The following is a 26,355-nucleotide window of genomic DNA, read 5'->3' on the forward strand; positions in this document are numbered from 1 at the left end:
AGCATCATAGATGTGTTAATGAGCGTCACTTCCATAACAAATGCCATCGCAAGAGGCATTCTCAAGAGAAGATGTATACTAGAAAACCTCCTAATCTGTTGGTCGACTTATTTTGACGAGGCTCGCATATCAAAAGACAGTCTCCCAACCAGTTTGCAAGCATACTTGCATACAATATAGTGAACAATCCAATTATAAAGAAGTACAATACACTTGCAGAGCCCCCTCACACAAGGTTGGGCATGTATGTACTTTTGCCAAAACGTTGTAAACATCATCATCAAGAACCACGTACAAGATGCCCCATTTTAGCTAATGACAAAAGCGGAGACATATAGTGAACTATCACTGCTGCAAAATTTAGCAAAGCACAGAGCCTTCAAAGCAAAGAGCGATCTGTACATCCGACAAACGCGAGTTCGCTTCGATACAATTGCGTGATGCTGCAATACTAGCAGAGCGCACTGCAACATTTAAATATAATGGCTTACCTTACAACCAATCTGACTTTGCTGATAACACTATTGAAACTAATGATCTCCGTTATCTTTTCCCCTTTGGACATGGAAACTACCAAGAAGATATCTGTTTCAGTGACCATATTAGAATAAGGATTGTAACATTGTTCTCGGTCTTCACATTATACAACCCATACCTGCTAATGATATGCCAACTAAAGCAAGCAATGTTGATTGCAAACAATTTAAACAATATAATGTTATAGCACGACATCAAAACATACAAGAGATTGAATAAGACAACAAGTGATCAGGATGCTATTGGGAATATCGTGCGCTACAAGTTACCGTCTTTGCCAGACACCATCTTGGCACCGAAAAAACTTAAAAGACTTGATTACCATGGTGGACATGTGAAGTCTCCCAAACTTGTTTGTGACATTCACAGTAGGCGAGGTGTCTGAAACGAAGTGGCAAGAGATAACATCAATCAAGAACATAGTTCATGAATTCAATCCAATTTTCACCTAGAAAGATTTGCACAATTGAGTGCGCTCTGCTATTTCACACACGGCTTCACTTTGAAGTGGTTTGTTTGAGCACACTTGTACAAGCATAGAAGGCTACAAAGCATTCTAGTATAACGCAAAAAAGCCGCTACAAAGCATTCTAGTTTAACGCAAAAACCCCACGCATAACTCGCAAAGAATAATCGTGTGCTTCTCCCTACTTTGCTAAAATAAACACTCCTCCCTCACGCCACTATGCTGCCTGTTACACAACTGCCACACTACTCAGCATGCCTCTACTGTACAGAGTACTTCTCCCGTACACTAGGGTTTGCATAAACGCCACAAAAGGGTTCGAGGGATTTCCACAGAACAATTTAGCATACACCTCTCTCTCTGTCTCTCTCTCCCTAAACAAACCCACACTACTTCCAAGCAAGCGTGTCAAAAAACGAAGTACATACCCTTCCACCAAAATCAACCCTAGCATAGAGAAACACTAGATTTCGCAACAAAACCCAAAACAATGAAGAACATACGCAAACCTTGTCTCATGCTTGCCTGCCTCTTAGTTTAGGATGCTCTATTCAACCCTAGCGTCCAATACCGAGGCCTTTAGCAAGCTACCTGCAGCATGCTATGGACTAGCATGAGTGGTTCTCACTCATGGTCCAGATACTGACCACATTACATCAGACTACACTCAACCAATCCCCCACTTATATAAGTGGATCTTATAGCTATATTACGATACCTTATGGGGTTATCATTTATGAATCTTAACCTCTAGAATCAACCCTGACTTCCATTTTCAACATATTCATTGCACATAATCATCTTTTACATAGTTTACAGCAGATTAGGTTGAAAGGAAGCAAGTCTTCTGGCGTCAATTCTCCTTTCTTCTCTTCCTACTTACTGTGCATCATCACTAGTCTCATGGATGTATCAACTCAATGGTAGATCAGCACACTTGAGAAAATTTCCACAAGCAGAATTAAAACTACATCAATTTACCCTGTGCCAAAGTGCACTGCTTGCTTCATATACAAAAAGTGCCGAAAATTGTTGACCAGCCCAATCCTTTCCTATGATGGGTTCAACACCCGAAATCTTCTCAAGCATATTTGTTACGTCCCGCCCTAGAGGGTTGATATAACTTGGAGAGAGCTAGGCTTCACCCCTTTTCCTTCAGAGAAAAAACAGTATCACCCTTATCTATCAAGCATTCTCGACGTGCAGCCAATTAAGATTGGTGATCCCTAGATCTTGGAAATCAAGGCTGCTCTCACTGGCTACTAAGCCAAAAATCTGCGACTCTTCATCAGATAGCCCTTCTCGGAAGATCCTTGCCATTTCTTGGGCTTCTTGGAATACTTGCTGCGACAATCAAACCAAGGAGAAACGTTAAGAGAAGCTACAGATTTAAGTTCACAGATGACAGTTTTCAGTAATCAGTTTGTCAGCTATCAATAATCAGTAATCAGTAATCAGTAATCAGTAATCGGTGAACAATTACCAATATCAATTATCATTTATCAGTTCAAAGCCAGCCAGGTTGAGACGTGGGATTACCTCTTTATCCCGGAAAATCAGACCCTTGTCGCTTTCCAAGTCTGCAATGCTGTATTTTTTCGGAAGATAGAAACGGGTCACAGCAAAGAAAGAGCATAACATATGATACCACTTTCCCATTGTTGGTTGATACACAGCCAGCTTACCTGAACGAAACTTGCTGTGGATTTCGGCCTTTGATCAGCATAACTTTAGCCTTGTCACCTTCTGCGAAAATATCCGCCACCGACCTTACAAACTCCTTCGAAAAATTTGAAATGTGCACAAAGCCTCTGCAAACAAAAATTTAACATTTGTGCTGCATTAGATTTGAGCCCTAGATTCTTACTGCACATGTTGTGTTAAAATGTCAGGTCTCCATGCAAGGCAAGGCAGCCTAGATCTCTGATTCAAGCCTCATCCAAAAACCGTGAGAGAAGAACTCAAGAAAAGCAAAACAAACCTAGCTTGGCATAACATGTTTAACCACCCAACCATTATATATACCAATGACCCCGGGCATCCAACGTGTACCTTCCCGGCCACAACACCATACTCATGCGCCCCCTGTGTCCCCGCTGGTACCCTCATGCTACACATCACTGGGTCTTTGGCCTACAACCGTCACCCACGAATATTACCCGTTCACACTTATTAATATAAGCAGTGATGTGCAATAGTATGTCGCCATTGGTTTTCCCACGCAACGTCTGCGTGTCCCACGCATTACTTGCGTGTTAATCCCACGTATCAGTGTGTGCGTGTCCCACATGTTGCCACATGTAAAGGTCATAACATTCTTTCCCCTGTTAGGAATCATCATCCTTGATGACAAATTGAGGATAACGCTTACAAAACTGAAACTCCATTTTCCAAGTTGCATCTATCAACGGATGTCCTTTCCACTCCCGAAGAAAACGATTTCGCAATCGTCTTTCTCTTCGTTCCAAGATCTATTCTCGTCCATGATCTTCTTGATCAAGTTTCTCCAAAGCAATCATACCATCAACTAGATTATCACCGTCGTAAAGATAACACTTTAATCAACTCACATGAAATACTGGGTGGGCACGATAGTCTTGTGGTAAGTCTAACTTATAAGCCACATCTCCAACTCATTTCAAAATCATCCATGGCCCACAATATCTAGGCAACAACTTAGTAAACTTACCCCCACGAAACGTCTCAATACTCCGAGGAACAAGTAGAAACACTTTCTCCCCCTCTTTAAAAGAACAAGCTATTCACTTGGGATTAGTATACTTAACCGCTCAATCCATAGCCCAACGGATATAATCGCAAGTTCTCGCTAAATTTAACTGCATCTAAGACAGAAATTCAACTGCACCAAGTGTCTTCTGAAGTAATCCAATTGTCCTTGGCATCAATGGATTATATCTATAATTCAATTCAAATGGAGAAAAGTCTGTAGACGAATGCTTGCGCGAATTATACGCAAACTCCAATAAAGGTAAATACTTTTCCCAATCACTCTATCATTCTCCGACATAAGCTCTCAACATATCCAAGATTTGGCTGACTATCTTAGTCTATAGATGATCACCGCTACCCATGCAGAGTTGCATGCCAAGTTTACTAAAAACATGCTGCCAAAATTTACATGTACACCGTGGATCTCTATCCGACACAATAAATTATGGCAAGCCATGTAATCTAAGCACGTTGGCAATAAATGATTTCGCTACTTGCGGAGCTTCAACTTTGTTCGTAGTAGAAACAAAATGTGACATCTTAAAGAATCTATCACAATAACAAAGATAGCATTATAATCTTTCTTCGTTTTCGATAAATCCATTGAAATGCTATGTCATTTCCTCTCTGGAATATACGACGGATGTAACAATCCGGACGACTTCACACGCTTGACATTGTAAACAATGTGTCACATAATAATTAACATGTTTCTTTAACTATGACCACCATTAGAAATGTTTAATGAGCTCAATTGTTTTCTTAATTCCCGGGTGTCCAGCACATTGGCTATCGTGACATTCTCGTGTCATTAATATCCTCAAATCATCTGAGTCCGGAACACACGACTTACCATTCCTCTTGAGAATTCCATTCTCAGTGGTAAATCTACGTTTACCAACAATAAATCAAACGGGACTGATTCCTCATCTACTTGGCCAGCCTTATTCCATAAGGCTTAAACATATGGATCTCTTTTTTAAGCTTCACGTATTCTATGAATGATCTCATTCTCGACTATAGTGAAACTCATCTCATGCATTATATGAGACAATGCATCGTCAACAACATTCTCTTTGCCTCGTCTATACAAGATTTTCATGTGAGACTCTTGAATCAATTCGGACCATCTTGCTTGACGGCCTCTTAAATCCGGCTAGTTACAAAAATACAATGTATCATGATCCGTGTATACCTTACTTAAACTCAGCTCCATATAAGTAATGCCTTCACACCTTGACTGCATGTATAATTGCATACAATTCAAGCTCATGTGTGGGCCACTTGCGTTGCAAACTATTTAGTTTCTTCCTTTCAAAAGCCATTGGTCGGCCTTCTTGGCCCTACACAGCTCCTATGGCAATGCTACTAGCATCTGTCTCAATGACAAAAGATAATGACAAATCCACGATCTTCAACACAAGTGCTGTTACAACCACCTGCTTTAATTTATCAAAACTTTGTTGTTGAATATCGGTCCAAACATATACAACGGTAACTTACAACAAGTCAGTCAATGGCGTTGCTATTTTAGAATAGAAAATAATAAACTTTCTACAAAAACCAAATAGTCCTAAGAAAGATCTGAGCGCAGTAATGTCTTGTGGAACAGGCCAAGCCAAGATTACTGCTACTTTCTTCATATCCATCTTTACGCCTAGCGCCGATATAATGTCCAAATATTCAACTTCCTCTTGACATAGAAAAGTCTTTTGTTTATTGACATACAACACATTTTCCCAGAGCATGCCAAATACTATAAACAAGTGTGGCTCGTGCTCTAGTAAAGATTCACTATAAACCAAAATGTTATCAATAAAATCTACCACAAATTTACCCATGAATGACCTAAAGACATCATTCATTAACATCATAAATGTGGCGGGCACATTAGTAAGTCCAAATGACATTACAAGGTACTCATACTGAAAAAAAAACGAGTACAAAACAACAGTCTTAGATACATCTTCGTCTTTAATACGAATCTGATGATATCCACTTTTTAAATCTATCTTCCTAAAGACCTTAACTCCACCCAGAGCCTCTATCAAATCATCGATCCTTGGCATCGGATATCGATGTTTTACAGTAAGTTTATTTATGGCTCTATAATCGATACACATTTGATAAGAACCATCTTTCTTCTTAACTAGAAAAATCAGAGAAGCGAACGATGAGAAACTAGGACGAATAAGTCCTTTCGCTAGTTACTCCTCAATCACCTTTGACACCTCGTTCTCCTCGACCAAACTCATCCGGTACGGAGTTCTATTGACCGCAATTGCACCGAGCACAAGCTCTATTCAATGCTCCACATTTTTACGCATAGGCAAAGAAAAGGACAGGTCAGATTTGAAAACATCAAAAAATTCGGTCAGAATCCTCTTGCAAAGATTTTGTGGCATTACAAGTTGGAGTTCCACTTTCATGCGTGTCTATAACACTTGGAACTTTTTGAACCCAACCTAAAAAGAGAGACTTACAAGATATTCTAAGCAATGCATTCTTGGGTAGATCTAGCTCACCTTTAAAGTGATGCGTCCTCCCCTCATGCATAAATTGATAGACATGCGTTGCGAAGTCGATGACAAGCTTCTTCCGTGCATGTCATTCTTTCCCTAGCACAACATCAAAACGTGCTAGTCGAGTAATATCAAAGTTGAGCTCCTTAAAGTAGGATTGAATGGTGAGACCAAGGTCTACAACCTGCTGATCCCAAACCTCTATTCCTTTGCCATCTACGAGCTCAATTGTGTACTGATATGATGATGGTTGAGTTTTCAACTTTAACTTCTTGACAAGTTGCGGACTAACCACATTATGACTAGAGCCCGTATCGAAGAGTACCTTTATTGGTTTTCCTTCAATCAAACCCTTCATGACAATAAGTTTTGTAACCGGAAACTAGTAACCGCGACTAGTCTCTGAAGATAAGACTGTATTTGCAGCCATGGATACCCGTTTCTCAATTGACACTAAGAGTATCCTAGTAGAATGCTGGGGTGTCTGTTTTGGAGTATCACCCAATAAATCTTCCTCGAGATCATCCCCGTGATCTAAATCTATAGACCCAATGGTCATATTTGCAATTATATGTGTTGCTTCTTCAATGGACAATCACGCCTTTGATGCTTTCACATACAAGCATAGCATAAGCCTTCACTTTTTTCTTTCTCAAACTGCTCTAGAGTGACAGAAGATCTGCAGTCAATCTTTCTTTTTTTTTTTTTTCCGGGAAAAAGATCCTTCTATTAGTTAATGAGAAAACGCCATAAGGCTACAAAGCTCACCTCGCAAGGAGGGATAGAACACAGTGAACTCCTGAGCTCCACCCCCGTGGCTGGCCGCTCTCTGGGGGGGGCTACCTAGTAGTACATGTGGGAGGTGAGAAAAGCCAGACTGGAGGCCTGTAGTGCCAAGTGACATCCTCGCCCCTCGCGGTGAGGAAAGGACCAGGGTGCCAAGTGCGGAGGAAAGCCTTGCGGCGCCCTCTCATGCGATCCGAGTCGCCCTGGAGTTTCCCCCAGTGTCCTCTCAAGGTGTGAATGATGTCCACCCAGAGGGCCTGTATGACCTCCGCCGGTGGAGTCGCCTGGCGGTCAATGGCCTCCCTGCATCGGGCTCTCCATATGTGCCAAGCCGTCATGCTGCTGATCATCTCCCATCTGTGCCCGACCCCCTCCTGAGGGGCTGCCGATGAGAAGTCTGGCGTCGGAACCACCGCCATCGCCCTGTCAGAGACCTGGATGGTCGCGCTGCCAGGGACGTCCTCATATCCAAGGGCCGGGCCGCTGTCCGTGGCCCAAGCCACCGCACCCCACGTCACCAGCATCTCACCTGGTGAGCCTGCAAAAACCATCCTGAGAGCGCGCTGCCAGACCTGCTGAGCCTGTGGGCAATCCCATAAGCAGTGCCGCTGCGACTCCTGTGCATGGCCGCACCGAGGGCAGGACGCTGGGTGTCTGCCAAAAGCTAGCCATGCCCCCACAGCCAGTCCTCTATGCGCTGTGAGCCAGAGAAAAAGCGTCACCTTCCGGGGCCGGAAGCTGGCCCAAAGGCGCTGCCAGAAGTCCCTAAGAAAGGCAGGGGAGAGCCCCTGTCGCCGCCAATGCTCGGCCGCCGCCGGGGTGCTCGCTATCCTGTGCCTCTGAATCCGCCGCCCCAGCCTCGCTGTGTACTGAAAAAAGGGGATGCCTGGGCTGGTAGGGGCCAAGTAGGGATCTCGCCAAAACCACTCACCTGGATCCCACTGAAGGCGAATAAGAGGCCTGCTGTCCCAAGCCCATAATCTCCAAGAACAGTCCTCTCCTATCGAGGCCGGTGAGGGGTCTACATGCCACTGTCTCTGATGAAAGCCGACCACCCGCACCCTCTGAAGAATACAACCCTGGAGTCCATCCAAATCTAGTCGTGTCCTCTGAAGCTGGCCACCCTCTCCCACCTCGAAAGTGAGTGGGGCGACTCTCTCCGCTGTGCCGCAGACCGCTAGAAGGATCTCATGCCGAGTAAAGACACCCATCCACTGTGGAGGTGGAGGGTCCTGTACTGGGGTCCGCCACTCCCGAGGGATGGCCGCCTCAATGTCCTGTCTCATCAACTCTCTGCCCCTCATCCCACTGAGTCTCCTCTCCTGGGTCTCTAGAGGCAGCTGCTGAAAACATATCCAGTCGTCCAGGGACTGGGCTGGGCCGGAGCTCAAAGGGCCCCACGACACGTGAGACCGCGATCCAACCATATGGCCACTGGGAAGTCGAATCAAGGGGTTCCAGATCAATGGCTGCCTCAGGCGCTCCTCATCGGTGCCCGGAGGAGTCTGGAAGAGTGACGGCCTCAGATGCGACCAGGCCCTCAGAAGGCTAGCTGCAAAACGCTCCTCGAAGCCAAGGCCCACTCCTCTGGATCGCTGCTCTGTAAAGATCCACCTAATGCTGGGGGTCCAGGGGCCGCTAAGAGAGGGGGTGCGGCTGAGCATCCTGGAAACAAGAAACTCCTTCCACGGCTCAGCGCCTGGCAGGAGGCCACGAACTACCAACTTGCCAAGCAATGCTCGGCTTTGGCAAATAGGATCAACAATGCCCAGGCCGCCTCTCTCCCTCGGCTGAGTGATCACCGCCCATGCCACCTTGGCCCTGGCGGGCCGCCCGTCGCCACCGGACCAAAGAAAGTTCCTGATGAGCCGCTGCACCTGGCCAATGCATGCCCGAGAGAAGGCCCAGCAGGAAGTGATGTACCACATAGTAGCAAGCAGAACCTGGTTGGCCACAACTACTCGGCCAGCCAGAGATAAACGAGCGGTACTCCAATACAGAAGCTTCTTCCGAATGCTCAGAAGAAGGGGGGCTATCTGCTGCTCCGGAGATATGTCAATGCCCACATAACATCCCAAATAACGCACTGTAGTACCAGGGGGCAGCCACTGAAAACCGTCAACTGGCCTCCAAGTCGGGGGGGGCATAGAGCTGACCCACAGCCCACACGACTTGTGCCAGTTGATCAAAGCGCCCGAAGCTCTGCAAAACCTGTCCATGGCTAAGGCGAAGCGGCGGAGGTTCTCCTCACCTCCCTGAAGATAGACAGCAGTGTCATCCGCAAACTCCGAGTCTAGGAGCTCCTCCGAGGTACGGATGGGAAGCTGGAGGCCCCGCAAACCTGTATCCTGTGCCGTCAAAAAAGTGCTCATGGCCTCCGCCACAAAAAGAAAAAGAAAGGGCGCTAAGGGGCACCCCTGCCGCACCGAGCGCGAGAGCTGGAACCTCTCTCCGCGCACGCCCTGTATCAGCACCTGGCTATGAGCCGATGAGTAGAGTGCAGAGACCCCACGGATCCACTGAGGGGGGAAGCCCATCCTCTCCATAGTGCCTTCCAAGAAGGCCCAGTCCACCCGATCATATGCCTTCTCGAAGTCGAGAAGGAGCACTGCCAGATCCTCCTGTCGAAATCTAGCCAGAGCCGTAGCCTCCCAGAAGGAGAAAATGTTATCCAGAATGCTCCTATCCTGGATGAAGCCAGTCTGCGTGGAGTGGATGATGTCCGGAAGGTGAGGCTGAAGCCGCCTGCTGATCGCCTTAGCTAGGACCTTGTAGGCCGTGCCTAGCAAGGTGATCGGTCTCCACTGTCTAATCTCCAGTCTGTCTCCTCCCTCTTTGGGGATCAAGTGGATCAAACCCTCAGCCATGCTGTCCGGCATGACTCCTGACTCCATAATCTCCTGGAATGCCAATCTGAAGCCCCTGTGTAAGAGGCCCCAGTACCTCTGGAAGAAAGCCACTGAAAGACCGTCCTCTCCTGGGCATTTGCCCCGAGGTAATGCCTGAAGAGCCTCCTCCAGTTCCGTATCCGAGAAGGGGGAGAGAAGGGAGTGCTGTAAATGGGCCGGCACAACCGGTCTCGTGAAGCTCCAGACTGCCTCCCGGGCCTCTCTCACCCTGTCATCTGCTGGCTCAGCAGAGAGAAGGTCCCTGTAAAAATCTGTGGCTATAGCCCGAACCCTGGGGGGATCCACCACAACCTGGCCATCAGCCTGCCGGAGACGCCTGAGACCCTCTCGTCTGAAGCGAGGCCCTGTCGCCTCAAAGAAATCTCGAGTCACTCTGTCCCCAGCCTGTGTCCAAAAGGAAGCCCGAGCATGGAATCGGAACTCCACCCTCCTCTCCTCGATGGATCTGATCTCCGTGCGAGCTGACTCCATCTGCTCTGAGATCCAAGGGCTCGTAGGATCCCTCTCCTGGAGTCTCTGGAGGGATGCTAGACTCCTCCGTAGGCTCCTCTCCTGCTCTCTGAAAGCCTCCAGCCGGTCCGAGGCAGCCTGTCTGAGCATCTGGCTAACCTCCTGCAAGCCACTGGCAAGATCGCTGGCTGCCGATCCTCTCCTGAACTGCAGCTCCTGCCAGACCTGCTCAACACCGATCGCAATCTCGGGCTCCTCTATGAGACAATCTGGAATCCGGACGCTCTGGCTCTGCTCTCCTCTCGTGGGGTCCTCAATCTGGAGAAGCACTGGATAGTGATCTGAAAACGAGGAGCCTGCAAGTATGCCCACAGTGCCACCTCTATCACAGGCCCACTCATCAATGTAAAATCTGTCGATGCGGGATAGGTTAACCCCTGTGGCCCGTCTATCCGAGCGCGAGAAAGATAGGCTCCCCTGCAACCTGCCAAACTCCGGGAGAGTCCACGGATCCTGGCCTTTCACCTGAAGCACTAGTTCCTCCCAGGCAGCTAGCTCCGGCCCATGAATGGTCTCCTGGCTGCCCCCCATCCTGTCCTCTGCATCCTCCAGCATGTTGCAATCCCCTCCGAGGCACCAGTGGTCTGCCAAGGGGAGGGACTGCCTAATGGTGCTCCAGAACTCGGCTCTCCCGGTCGCCCCATTAGGGGCGTAGAAGTTGAGGAAGCCAATGCGGTCTTCCCCAACCCGAAGGATGATCCACTGCGCACGACCCTGGACCAGAATGCCAGAGTCCACAACTTCAGATAGAAGCTGCTCGCTGACTGAGATGCATACTCCACCCTGGTTCCCCTGGGAGCCATATGCCGGTGACCAAAAAGTGTGACTCCTGCCTGGCAAGATCTTCCCGCAGGTGCGGGTACGCCCAGCAGAAAGGTGGTGCTCCTGGATGAAAAGGATATCGATGGGTCCTCCAACGAGAGCCCTCTGGATCTCCTGGCGAAGTCTGCCCCGGCCAATGTAGCAGCGATGTCCACCGAGACCCTGGATGTTCCATGAGAGGATCCTCATGGATGAGCTATGGCAAGTGAAGCAGCCTCCACTGGCTCACCCCTCTCAGCCGGCCCGGATGATCTGCCCTCCACTCTGTGAGTCTTGGGCGCCGGCTTGGAGGGAGAATAATCACTGTCTGTCCGGGTGCGGAGTCTCTCCAAAAAAAGGGTGACCTGTCTCTGTGTCCAGCCCCACTCCGCCTTCGCCCTGTCCAGGGCATAGGCGTGAGACCAATCCTCTGCATATATGTATCTAAAGGTAGGCTGCACCCTCGGGGCGGCATGGAGGAGAATCAGAAGCACCGCCTCAACTGAGGTGTGGACAGGATCCGCCCGCCAGTCTCCTATACCAAACAGGCTCATGCGGGCTGAGTGTAATCGGGTCTGCAATAGGTCCGTGAGCCCCAAGTCACTGAAGTGATGAGAAAACTCCAGTATCTGATCACGCAAAACTTCCTCTACAAAGTTGCAATCCCATGCTGTGTCTGGGGCAACACTGAGAGGAAAGGAGAAAGCCACCATGCTGCTCACCACAGAGGGAGAACGAGAGGGATGGCACACCACGCAAACTCGCAAGGGCGCGACCAGTGTCTCGAACGGGCCAGCATCCAGCTGGAGGCACCTGAAAAAACCGTAATCCACTGGTAGCCCCATCACTCGCGGGGGCCCCCCAGGGGAGGCTGGAGAGAACTCTGTGGCGGGCGAGGCGAGGATCGCCATCTCCACCGGCCCGGAGTGGCGGTGGAACAGCCGCTGGACTGAGCTCTGGCCTACCCAGCTGCGCTGCCCCGGGGCAGTGGGTGGTCTGGCGAAGTATCCTGGAGAGGCCGAGGGAGGGATGGGGGCTCGTGGCGAGGAGGGGGGAGAGCGAGGAGAGGATGGAGAGGCATCTGCCAGAGGATAGGTGTCAGGGGGGGCCGCCGGGGGAGGCGGGAGAGGGGGGGCTGGGGGGGGAGAAGGAAGGGTGGAAGGAGTGCTCTCCGGGTGAGGGGAAGGGGAGCCGGGGGTCGAAGAGTGCGGCCCAGGATCCTCAGGAATCTGCTCCAAGGAGGGTGGGGGGCCCCCCGCGGGGGGAGGTGGGAGCGGGGTCTCCACGTGGGAGGCTCCACCAGCGGCCTCAACGGGCACTGAGTCTGAATCCTCGTCCATCGGGGTGGGACCTGCTGGCCGCCTATCCCTGACAGGAGCATAAGTGCGGATAGGTGCCTGTACGCCAGCCGGAGTCGCCTGTCCGCCAGCCTGTGCTGCCTGCTGGCGTCTGCGACGACGGTCCCTGCGGGCCGGGCGTTTCCGCCGGCGAACCTCCTGCCATCCGCCAGCCTCCTGGGACTGCGCGGCATCCTCCGCCGGGGCCTGCTCGTCTGATGATGGCGCCTGCTGTGACGAGCCAGGGATGTCCGGTCTCTGAAGTGGATGGCTACCCCTCGGGTCTCCTGCAGGGGGTCCGAAGGCGGCATAACGTGAAGGATGAGCCCCCTTGCGGGGACAGGCGCGTGCGAGATGGCCCATCTCCCGACATATGTAACACTGGCCGGGGAGGCCCGAATACTCCACGCGCTGTATCATATGTCCTCCAGAAAGACAAGGGAGAAGGATCGTCTTCGGGAGGGACTCCGGTGACGGAACCACAACCCGAATGGCCGGGAGTCCTGCTGCCCGAGCAATCACTGAAGCCGCTGTCTGAGGCGTCTCCACCACCTGCCCGAACGCCTTGCCAATGGATGACAAGAGGGGCAAGTACTCCCTACGGAGTCCAGGAAAACAGATAGTGACGGGGAAACCTGTCGCACCTGCTAGCGGGTCAGAAGCGGGGTCGAAACCATGAGTCCATCGCGCCAGGAACGCCCGGGAAGAGCGGAGGGCAATGGGGCTCCGAGCCAGCACCATCTGAGCTGCCTGTGGGGACTCGAAATCCACCTGATAGTAGCCACGTCCCAAAAAATCCACGCTGACGATCTTGGCGGGCACACCAACAAGGCTGCCTTGCAGAAGGTCGCGAAGCTCTCTCCGCATCGGACGGCTACCCACTATCTTGCAGACCAAGGAGGAGGCCTCAAGAGCGGAAACTGTGGAAACAAACAACTGAAGATCTTCAGCTGTGAACTCCAGACGGAGACCGGAATCGGCAGGGTTAGTCGGAGCGGCTTCCATGGAGTCCTCCAGAGGGAAAAAGCCAGAAACCGGGGTCACCAACGGGAGGGACACAGCCCTGCGAGGAAAAAAGAGAAGCGGCGGGTTACAGGATAGCGGGGGCGGGGCGCGGGGGGGGGGGGAGCTGAGGCGGGGAGGAGTTAACGGTGGGCGGAGGGGCGGGACGGAAGGGAGGAGAAAGAGGGCGGAGGGGGGAGAGGTGGCGAGGGAGAGAAGAGAGGGGGAGGCGAAGGATGAAAGAGAGGCGGAGGAAGAAGGAAGTAAACGGCGGGGGGAGAGGCGGGGAATGCAGCGAGGAGGGAGGCGAAGGAAGAGAAGGCGGGGGGGGGAAGAAAGCGAAGAAGAGGAGGGAGGCGGGGGAGTGGAGGCGGGGGGGTGAAGGTGGAACGCGAGGCAGAAAGCGAAGAAGAGGAGGGAGGCGGGGGAGTGGAGGCGGGGGGGTGAAGGCGGAACGCAAGGCAGAAGGCGGAGGGGAGGCGGCGTAGAGGGGTGCGATGAAGAAGGCGGGGGAGAGGGCGGAGGAGACCGCGGAGGGCTGGCGGGGGAGGGGAAGGTGAGGCGCGATGGCGAGAAGCAGCGGGGGGGGGGGAGAGCGGAGCTCGCAGGCGACCTTGAGTCGTTGAACAACTCCACTGTTAGTTATCTGCAGTCAATCTTCATTGACACCTTTCTCTTAACTCCTGCAAGAGTCTTTGTAGAGGAATGTACACTAGCCATAGATGTCTTTCCCTTTTGCCCACTAGTGTAAAATGAGACTTGGAAACTTGACCGACTACTTGACTTTAACCCTTTCGACCATCTTCATGAATAAACCAAAGCCATTTCTATAGCTCTGGATAAGGTTTGACACTTCTCACGGCGCACTAATGATCGAAGTTTATTATTTAATCCCAAGGCAGATTTACGAACCTGTAAGAAATCTGGTAAAATTTACGAAATTTTCATCATCTCTCAGTACTAGTCTACATACTCCTGAACTGCAAGGTGGAAAGGTAAGGTAAGGTAAGTTATGGTAAGGTACACATTCAAGTACGTGTTGAGATTTTGAGGTACGTTAAATACGTAAGGTCCGTATATATATATATATGTATGTATGTATGTATGTATGTATGTATGTATGTATGTGTGTGTGTGTGTGTGTGTGTGTGTGTGTGTGTGTGTGTGTGTGTGTGTGTGTGTGTGTGTACAAAAAAATGAATGAAAAAACAATCCATTCTGAACATTGAACATTCAACAACAACACAATTACCGAAATGAGAGCTATCAATAAACAAAAGCATAAATAGATTTCACAAAATGGAATCACTCGAAATGTTCAGTACCCATGACTCAAATGCCATTGGCCATAAGTTACATACTATAAGCATTGAGCAATCAATCAAAATTTAAAAGTTAGAAGGCAATTTACTATCTAGAGAAGCCAAAAAATAATAGTTCTAGTCACTAGTGTCACTATCACTGCACATTGCAGAATGCTCAATGATCAATCCACTTCATCATCATCAAATGATGTATAAGATAAAGATCCAAGATCTCCATCTCTCAACATGTTTCCTTTCCTAGCATACTCTAGCTCTGCAATAGGGCAGTGACCGCAGTGGCACCTCGCACCGCATCATCATCATCTCTCACTGCAATGTCTATATCAATGAGAGGAATGGCTACGTTCACACGACTAGGAACTGGTAGCTTTCCTCTTCTGATGCTCTCTCTCCGTGTAGCCTCTAGATCTAGGTCTGGCATCTGTAACTATATGTCATAAGCTCGGGCACGTGCTCTCACCACTCACCGATCCACACTCTCAAGTTCCCTATGCAGTTGACGAAGCAACTCTTCTTGCTCATCTCTCACTAGTTGCGCAGCCTCATCTACAGCACCAAGCGTAGGATCTACACTCATCTTGATGCTATCTGGATCTACCTGTTGAATGCTAAGTCGTTAGTACCAAAAGTATGTGCGTATCGTGCGATAAAACACACACATAAGTTAAACAAGAAAGTGCAGGTGCCTTGTATCCTCACCTGCTTCGGTGTCCCCAACGTGTGGAGACTCCGCACAAGCTTCAAGTTTGCCTTGCAATACACTAACTTCTCTAACTGAGAAGTACTCAAACGATTCCGAATCTTGGTGTGTATGAGCAAGTATGAACTCCAATTTCGCTCACACGCACCTCCAGAGCAATCCTATAGGCACAAGCATAATGTTCATACCATAAAAGTTAGACTATACTTAACATTTTGGGACAAACTTACAAAGGGACCCACGGCCGAAAATTAGTAAGATTACCTGATAAAATACGAAGAGCCAAGTGGCACAATTTTGAAAGTCCATGGTAGCCATAATTATGGCACCATGTCATAGGAGACTTGCAAGTCTCCTTTCTCAAAGCAATCTTCTTCAAAAAAGACGAGCCCAAGCTATTCATATAGTTGATCATCTCATGATCAATCTGCATCTGCTCGTCTTTTGAATATATCTTGTCGACGTATGCATCTCGCATAAAGGATGGAGCAATGCAGTCATCCCATGGATGGGACGACTCATATACGTCCATCTATAGTCAATAATGGCTATAATGTCGTCCCGGCTGCAAATAAATCAACATTCAAGAATGAGATAGTCAAAGAAACCCACCCAAGTTCCCTAGGGTTTACATGTCCTCATTGTAACAATTAAACAATGTAAGGTTTAGGTAGATAAAATACCATTGCTATGTAAGCGATGAACAAGCTCTGACATGGGCCTTCATCTCCATGAAAAAATAGTAGACAAGTCCCAAAGTTGACCCCTCCAGGTCGGTCATGCGTAGAAGGACAAAAAATGGCTTGAGAGCCACTCTAATGTTCTGCACCTCCGTCCAGAACTGCTCATCAAGCACTTTCCTCTGTATATACCTTGTGGGCTCAGACTGAGCATGATGCATCAACCTGCACGTAGGATCCACCGCTGTATGGCGAAAGAGGATCTCGAAGCTTGAACAGCCTCTGCAACACAATGTACATGTATGCAAATCGTGTCTTCGAGGGACGAACCATGTCAAAAGGGCTATGGCTCCAGAAAATAGCTAGTGCCTGATGCTTCTTGCAAAAGAATGTAGTGATCTGTGTGGTATCGCCAACCACAAGTTGTACCCATGGGAGCTTCCCTATGCCCTCCATAAGCAAGTCTAAGCAATGGGTTGCATAGGGGGTCCAAACAATGCAGGGGAACTCAGCCTCCACCATCTCTCCATTGCCTTGCAGTTAGACGCATTGTCCATGACAACCTGTACCACATTATCCACGCCCACCTCAATGATTGTCTGTCGAATGTGTGTGAAGGATTGCCTGTCGAATGTGTGTGAAGATGACCTCCTCGAAAATGCGTTCACCTGCCTTCCTAGCATCAACCGCACGTAAGAAGTATGTGCCAAGGCAAGACGACACAAGGATATTGATGATGTGTCGTCTGCAGGTATCACTCCAGCCATCAGAGATGATAGTGCAGCCAAACAATTTCCACCCATCACTCACGGGTGCCAAAGCCTTATCTATTGCAGCCTTCTAATCATTCAAGACTATAGTGCGCATCTTGGTGTAGTCAAGGCCTGTCCATGTGTCAGTATGGCCAACTTTTGCGATAGCCCTAACCATCCTCTTCCATTGGTCAATGCGCAATACATTAATGGAGATATTGCACTCAATGAGAGTTCGTGCTATCTCCATCTCTGAAACCTTCTGTCTTTCATTTACCCATGAATGTGCAATGATGCGTGATTGCAAGGTGGATTGTCTTTGCTGTGATATGTAAGGGATTTGACTGTCGTAAACACAACCTTAGGCTGACTAAGATGCACTTAATGATGCTTAAGAAATAGGCAGATAGTGTCAATGCAATGCAATGCAGCTATATATGAATGGGTTACAATGAGATCTGAATAGATCTATGATGCTGGTGCTAGATGGATATCCTTCTCGGGATGAGATGGATAGGCTGAATGCTGATGCTGAGGACTGTTCCTGACTCCAATGCTGAGAACACTGATGATCTGAATTGAGATGATGCGCTTCTATATATATGTGGGAAGTGATGCTGGTCGGCCAGCCTTGCTGAATACTCACGACTGGCATAAATGCCTTAAATGCTTGTCGGCTGCCCACCATGAATACCATGTGCTGTCGGCTGGTCATCATATGCCGTCGGCTGCCCATAATGAATACCGTACATACTTATGAAGACTAAGGTGCTGATGTTGGTGATGAAACACCCCCATACTTATGCTAATAAATGCCTGACTAATACTTAGATGTCTGATTAATGCTTGATGATGCCATGCCACTTGTACACCTAATGGGTGTGCATGTGACATTCCCCTCTGCTTAACTGTTGTTGGGTGGTATACCTGGCAACCTTTCGACTCCTCTGGTGATCCTTCTCCACCGAACCACTACCCCCTTTTGACTTCTTCTGCCAGGACTAAGGTCGTCTGTAGGAGTTGAATCCTTTGAGACAAATACTTATCTACTGCGGGACCTGAATGGCAAATGCTGCTAAAACTGCTTGGAAATACTTGAGTCACCCCTCACTTGTCTGTGGAAACCTTTTACCTACCATCTCCGTCGTTCCTGAAGCTCTGAACCTCCTGAGACGATGTTGGAGCCAACTTCTGTTTTCTTCTGTGGAAGAGAACCCCCTGTTGCTGCCAGAGTTGAAGCCCAAAACTTATGTAGTCCTTTGATGATGGATGTTATTCTTCCCAGAGAATTCATGGGCAAACATGTATGCCTTGCAGATGCAAGACTGACTGCTAAGATGACTGCTATGCAAGCCATGTGCAACCCTATATGCTGTGCAAGAATGCAGATGGATGGGTTACTAATGCATACCTAAGGGAAAATCCCTAAGGGTGGCCTACAAGATTTTGAGAACTAGGTTTAACTGTGCGGAAGCGATTAACATGATGTCTGACTGAATGACTGATGGAATGAAAATGATCTAAGGCTGGTTACCCTGTAACGCTCTGATACCAATCTGATATGTGAGGGATTTAACCGTCGTAAACACAACCTTAGGCTGACTAAGTTGCACTTAATGATGCTTAAGAAATAGGTGGATAATGTCAATGCAATGCAATGCAGCTATATTAGATGAATGGGTTACAATGAGATCTGAATAGATCTATGATGCTGTCCTAGATGGATATCCTTCTTGGGATGAGATGGATAGGCTGAATGCTGATGCTGAGGACTGTTCCTGACTCCAATGCTGAGAACGCTGATGATCTGAACTGAGATGATGCGCTTCTATTCATATGTGGGAACTGATGCTGGTCGGCCAGCCTGGCTGAATACTCACGACTGGCATAAATGCCTTAAATGATTGTCAACTACCCACCATGAATACCATGTGCTGTCGGCTGGTCATCATATGCTGTCGGCTGCTCATAATGAATACCTTACATGCTTATGAAGACTAAGGTGCTGATGTTGGTGATGAAACACCCCCATACTTATGCTGATAAATACCTGACTAATACTTAGATGTCTGATTAATGCTTGATAATGCCATGCCACTTGTACACCTGATGGGTGTGCACGTGACATTTGCACGCAGGGGTACACTTCCTTGTGCACGAGTATCTGCCGCTACATCCCCTTCCTCCTCATCAACAAGACAAGCCCTCTTTCTGCTTCCTAATTCCTTCCTTTGTGTTGCACGAGGCATAGAAGAGGGTCAAGTTCCTAACTGACTAGGTAAAGGCTCGAGTCCATCGAGCAATACATCCTCAAAAGCATCCTCATTTGCGGTAGGAGCCATCAATGATCGCTTGCGGATGATTGCATCCTTCACTTCCGTAGGCACATGTTCACATGCACCAATATCCCCAATAGTGCCTATCCCTGTCAAGTGACGAAAAACACGAGTGATTGTACTCGTGCTTGTCTTTGAGTAGTACTTGCATTGCCACTGACAGGTTCCTGTACTTGTTTTGGATTGTCCTGGGGTCTTGACTATATTGAGGACATTGGTATGAGCAGCCCGATACATGTTTACTGCACGAGGCGTAGTGTAAGCTAGTTGCTGCACAATGTAGAGAAATAAAACTGTTGTAAGAGAGCCAAAATATAGAGTCTAGACTATGTACATTTTGGAGAATGCATAGGCGGAAGCATAAACAAAACTAGAGAGAGAGTAGAGAGAACTTCTGGACAAATCACCTTTTATAATAGCTCGACGCTTTACAATGGCAATAGCCAGCAAGAGAATGTTGAACTTGTGCAAGGAATGGATAGGAAAGTGCACAATGGGGTGACTCCTTTTATAGTGTAGTGTGGAAGCTGGCCGATAGCTCCATGACTCCTAAAATAGGAAAAAAATGACTAAAATAGCCAATAAATGGAGCAACACCAAATACATTGAGATGCATAAATTCTAACACCCCCTCTGCAGCTCATAGTGTGCAAGAGTCGGAAGAAGATAAGCTGATGAAGATGCAACCATGGACCCTCCAACACCGCGAATACTGGAATCACCTCGGAGCAGGCACCCGCCAACCTGTTTCATCGAAACAAAATGCCACCACGAACACCAAGGAACTTTTCTTGGCTACGAATTCCCACACAAGTGTGCAATGAACTCTAAGAATAGATGATGAGCTGCTGGACACACTGTCACCATTTGGCCACCCGAATGGTTCACTCTTGCTTTCACACTATGTACATATTAGATTGGTGTCCATGGCTTATGGATTGTGCCTATGCATGTAATTGACACGTGTCATGCTGTATAGTTGGATATGATATTCCGCAAACGCCTGGAGGATTGGCTTTCCACTGGGTCTGGTATCGCATATACTTGCCTGGAAATGCTTGGTCTTATATGGTTTTATGAACGGAAATTGCTCATGCCAATGCTGCATTGCATAGCATCTTTATGTGCTTGCCTGCAAATGAAATTGCATGCTGTTTTCATGCCTGCATGACCTATGTGTAGTTCCGGGCTAGGGGACGCCCGCCCGTGAACCGTGCGTGTGAAACTGTCTGCTGACATGGTTGTGTGGCATGTGAACAGGCGGTAAGTACTACCCAATGTAGGCTCAAATAGCCCTTAGGACTTAGCCAATATTTATAAGTGAGTGCGTTCCCACTTCATTAAAGCTTGGGCGTCCAAAAGTCACTTATAAATTATGACCACTTCCAAGTTCACACTCACTGAAGTCCCGAGGCGGACAAGACTCAATGTCCAGGACTTGATCCTCCCTTTTTACTCATAAATGGGCATCTCCCCATGTCCCTTCACCTGATTGGACCCCAATTCAGCAATTTACTTCTTGAATATGAGCAAGTGTCCTTCAAATCTTAGTGTATTTAAGTGTATTGTTTAGCATTGTGTTCAACCAAGTTACATTGGTATCAGAGCATACTGTTGGAAATAAGTGCACACTAGGTGTACTATTTCTAGTCTAGTTTCACTTAAGTCTTTGTGTCTTGAGTCTAGTGCCATGTGGCACCTCTACATTTATCCCATAAGTCAGTCTACTCAATCTTGTACTTCTCACCTATATATTGTAGGTGTCACATCAATGAAAGTATCAATCTTGTGTCTTGTCTACACTCATCTCAAGGTAACTCTTGTATTTCATTTGTTCTTGTTTTATTTCTAGTTTTGCTCTTGCTTTCATATTTCTTACATGGTATCAGAGCAGGCTGCTTCTGCCCTGTATTGCCTGCCATAGCTTCTCCCTAGCTGCGCTCAGCCTTTAGGACCAACCTACTCACACTCTGCACAGGCTGCGCCGACCTGAATCTGCTGTCCACCCTGCGCCGGCTCCACTCATCTCAAGGCTGCGCCGACCTGAATCTGCTGTCCACCCTGCGCCGGCTCCACTCATCTCAAGGCTGCGCCGACCTGAATCTGCTGTCCAACCTGCGCCGGCCTGATTTCAGTAGCTGCTGCATACTTCTCTTGTTTTCGTGAAGTTGCTACTACTCTCTCACTTGGAGCTGCTGCTGCCCGCCATACTGTTGCAGCTCTTCTTTGGCTGCCTTCTTCATCAACTCAAGGGTGCGTATCATCTCAAGGAAGCTGCAGATCGACTGTCCTCCTAAACGAGCTATTTTTGCTGCATTCAGTTTTGCCATTGCTTCCTCTTGAAGAGTCTACAAGGTACTGTGCATTGTCTCCATCAGTTTGCTGGTTAGTCCTTTTTCTTATCCTCATATCTGCAAACTGCTAGTTCCTCATGCTTCGATGGGCTGTCAAATGCTATGGCCTTGACAAGTGGTGAGAGAGCCGGCTTCTAAAAACAGTTTTGGATCTCTTCTTTCATTCATTTCTGCAATCTTGTAAGGGAATAGACACTGCCCTTGCATTTTAGCAAGAGGTAAGACCTTCCCACATGGCTTCTTCTACTCATTCTCTCATGTCTATCGACAAATTCAATGGGTCCAACTTTCATACTTGGCAAATCAAAATCAAGTGCCATCTTATGAAAGAAAGTCTTTGGGACGTTGTTCATCCTGCTGCTCCCGAAGATTCCGACATTGAGCAAGTTATCACTTATGCTCCCACTGCCAAGAATGACAACGCCTATGCTATCATCTTGCTCGGTCTTGGAGATGATTACATTCATCACATCTCCGACATACAGTCTGCTTCTCGAGCATGGATCACTTTGGATACCCTTTTTGGACCCCGCTCTAAAAATTCTAAGATTGCACTTATGATCTCATTCTTCGATCTATATATGCAGGAGGGAGCTACTATAGCCTCTCATGTCAATTATTTTCGCAGTCTTATGGTTCAGCTTGCATCAGTGAAGTCCCCCATCTCCGAAGATATTGCTATTGCTGTGCTTCTCAAAAGCTTACCTGACACCTATGCTACTCTTGTCACTACCTTCAAGTATCACAATAATCCTACTCTTGAAGGTATCATCAATGCTCTCCAAGAAGAGGAAAGAACAAAACAACAAAAGGTAACTGACACTGCATTTTTAGCAAAGAAAGGAGGATCTAAGGTAAGAAAGCCTTGCACCCATTGTGGAAAAACTAATCATTTGGAGAAGGACTGCTTCAAGGCTCATCCATGCACCATTTGTGGCCGTGATAATCACCGGGAAAAGGACTGCTACTCTAAAACCTCTACATCAGCCCCTGTATCTACCTCAGCCCATGTTGCTGCAACATCTACATCAGCAGATCTTGCTGTTCATTCCTCACATGATGAGGAATGGGCTTTCTGATTACTTCACCTTTCTTGTCTACCACTTTGACCACCGATGATGTAGGTCAAGGGGTTCTATGTCTTACTCATTCTGCTTTAGGACCTCTCTCTTGTCCCTACTTGAGAGGCAGAGATTGCCCTTGAGGAGGGATGTCTTCAAGATCCATCTGTTTGTCTACAGTCAGTTCTACAGTCAGTCTTCTGTCTATCTAGTCTTTTGTCTGTCTATCTATCTGTTGTCTGTCTATCTGTCTATCAATCTGACTGTGTCTTGTTTTAGATCCATCTTGTCCCTACCCTTGTGGACCCATATGAGGATATCACTTGAGGAGGGGTGTCTCAGGATTTTTTTGTCTCTCATGTCTTGTCTCTCAGTCTATCAGTCTTTATGTCTATCTTCTAGTCTTGTCTTTTTTGTCCTCCTCCTAGTGTCCACTTAAGGAGGGTGTTGGAAATAAGTGCACACTAGGTGTACTATTTCTAGTCTAGTTTCACTTAAGTCTTTGTGTCTTGAGTCTAGTGCCATGTGGCACCTCTACATTTATCCCATAAGTCAGTCTACTTCTCACCTATATATTGTAGGTGTCACATCAATGAAAGTATCAATCTTGTGTCTTGTCTACACTCATCTCAAGGTAACTCTTGTATTTCATTTGTTCTTGTTTTATTTCTAGTTTTGCTCTTGCTTTCATATTTCTTACACATACGGTTCTCTTTCACTTCTATCGTGAGAGACGATCACCGTGAACACTAGCTATCTCTACACTTAGAACATTATGGACAGCCATACAATGAATGTTGGAGATGCTAATACAAGAGGCAGGGACAATGAAATGCATGCCTCCAATGCTTTACAGGATGAGCGAACTCATGTGGTACACAATAGGGAACATGAATATGTGGGACAGCCGTCCCGTGGCAAAGAGAAGATGCAAGAAGAAGAGTCCATAGTCTTGAGGGCTGAACTTACTCGTATGCAGGCTCTTCTCCATGCACAACAAGAAGAATTGAATCTCTATCGCCGCGAGGATCCATTGGTACATGATCGTTTGAAGGCCAAGAAAGCTGAATCTTATATGGATCATGCAATGGCAATGATTGCTCAAGAGTTGCACATGCAACCGAGGGATGCAGCACGTGCATACTTGGCTCGTACCGAGGATGCCTATGCAGAAAAGGCATCCATCCCACATGTCTTGGAATCCCCACAAGTGCCCGAACAAGAACTTGTGTCTAAGAGGATGAATCTCCATGCGATGGGAGAGGAACAATCAGTGAATTCACGCCATACAAGAGTACCTCATGTAGCCCGTGAAGGATACAGTGTTTATGGCAGTGGTCAAAATGTATGTCAAATGCCATTGCCGGCTGAAAATGTGCATGCACAACACATGCAACATGGGCTGCAATTTTCTGTTGGTGCAGGTATTCCGCGTATCTCTCATGCCACTCATGCCTTCGAGTGTGCTCGTGAGGGAGAAGTTATGGCTGAAAATGTATCAATGCATGTTGAGGGGCCAGCCATGCCTCATGCTTACGGGCACATGTATCTATGCCTTATGCATCACCTTTTGGTCCAAAAATGAGGCCAGTTACAAGGGCTGTCCCAATGGACAAACATGGGGGAAAACATGTTGAGATGCATCAAAGTCTCGTGACTTCAAAGCCGGAGACAAATCTGCGAAGTTTGACACATATCATGGGGAATATGATGCATCAAAGGCACTTGCTTTTATTGCCCAGTTTGATATTGTTTTCAGTGATGAGGATTTCACTCAGAAATCCATGATCCGGCATGTAAGCATGTTCATGAAAGGCACTGCTGCCCATTGGTGGCTCACGGAGAAGCTCTCACCGAATCCTGTTAGATCATGGGAAGAGTTCAAGGAGAGGTTCTATGCTCAATGCTTGTCTCCCAATGCATTGAATGAGATAACAATGAAGTGGGATTGGGTAAAGCAAAATGAGGGAGAATCGGTATATGCATATGTACAAAAGTTTTGGAAAGTGCTCTTGGAGGTGTCTCCATTTATGCATGTCACCGAGGCGGAAAGGAAGAGAAGGTTTTAATCGGGATTGCAACCCGTGTACAAAGCGGGATTACAAATGTATCCTGGTCATACCTTACACCAATTAATCGCAACCGCCACCGCCACCGAGCAATTGGAACTCAAATTGAATCGATCCAATAAGGCTAAACCCTCATTTCAAGGCAAAGAGAGGGCTGTCCAAAACCTGCAAAATGATGGACAGCCACCTAAAAGGGACTAAAACCAAGCCAAATCAGGTCCAAAAGCTGAAAATAAGTTTGCTAAAAAGCGTCCTTATAAGCCGGCAAACTTTGGTCTTAGTGCTGAGAAGGAGGAGCAATATACGCGTGAAGGTAAATGCTTTACTTGTGGCAACACTGAGCACATGGCAAGAGCATGCCCAAATAAAGAAGAACAAAGCTGAAAATGCTAATGTACCGAAGCCTAATGTGCATATGGTTCCGGATGTGCAGGGCAACACTTCACATGATAGCAAAGATAGGGTTGTATGTAAAGCTTGGGGACAGCTCAAAGATCAGCCCGCTTTGTTCATGTTTGATGATTGTGCATCGGAGAATTTCATATCCACTCAGATGGCAGCTGCTTTGGGTATTGAAGTGAAGGACATGGGGAAGCAGGGGCTGCCTTTGTTGGTAGAGAAGTGCAGGTCATGCCTATTTTTGGCAAGTTGCGCATACACATTCAAGGCTATGTGGATCATGAGGATTTTCTTGTGGCGCCTTTGAATGGCTGTGATGTATTGCTTGGAATGCCTTGGCATACACGTATTGATCCATGCAAGGCTTACAAGACTAACAGGATCACCTTCATGCATAAAGGCCGAGAACATGTAATTGATGCTGGTGAAGAGGGTGATACTATTCCCCTTGTATCTCATGTACAAATTAAGAAAGTAATGAAAAAGAGTATTTTTGCGTACTTGATTTTTGTACGAGATCCTGTTGAGGAAAATAATGTACATGTAAACACTCTTTGTAACGATAGGCTGAAATTTTTGCAAGAGCACAATGATTGTTTTTGCTGATGAGTTACCACCTGTACGACCGGAAGATCATCGCATTGATCTTGTGCCGGGTAGCTCACCACCTAATAGGCCAGCCTCTCGTGTAAGTGCATCCCAAAAAGAGGAGATCATGAAGCAAGTAAATGAGCTTCTTGAGAAGGGTTTGGTTCAGCCAAGCTCTTCCCCATATTGTTCACCCGTCCTCTTGGTTCAAAAGAAGGATGGATCCTTTCGTATGTGTGTGGATTATAGAGCTTTGAATAAGCTTACCATCAAGAATCGGTTTCCGATCCCATGCATAGATGACATCCTTGACAAGTTGGATGGATCAGCATGCTTTAGCCGAATTGATCTCAAGAGTGGATATTATCAAGTGCGTGTAGTGCCTAAGGATGTACACAAAACTGCTTTCAGGACAGCATTTAGGCTTTATGAGTATCTTGTTATGCCTTTTGGTCTTACAAATGCCCCGGCTACATTCAATAGAATGATGG

The 26,355-nt window shown here is 47.5% G+C and overlaps 1 protein-coding gene across 1 annotated transcript in view; it reads right to left on the reverse strand.

Annotated features, from left to right (window-relative positions):
* Positions 1-1,770: 1,770 nt before the first annotated feature.
* Positions 1,771-26,355, reverse strand: part of LOC147628797 (uncharacterized) — a 99,927-nt gene continuing 75,342 nt past the window's right edge. Inside the window, exons 6-8 of the mRNA XM_086814049.1 lie at positions 2,689-2,814; positions 2,543-2,591; positions 1,771-2,347 (exon numbers count right to left, since the gene is read on the reverse strand). Of these exons, the coding sequence (XP_086670175.1) occupies positions 2,189-2,347; positions 2,543-2,591; positions 2,689-2,814 (334 nt within the window). The 3' untranslated portion in view covers positions 1,771-2,188. The remainder of the gene's footprint in view (positions 2,348-2,542; positions 2,592-2,688; positions 2,815-26,355) is intronic.

The sequence above is a fragment of the Cibotium barometz genome, chromosome 19, assembly GCF_041138505.1.
Source record: "Cibotium barometz isolate CiBa-2024 chromosome 19, ASM4113850v1, whole genome shotgun sequence".
Taxonomy (NCBI): Eukaryota; Viridiplantae; Streptophyta; class Polypodiopsida; order Cyatheales; family Cibotiaceae; genus Cibotium; species Cibotium barometz.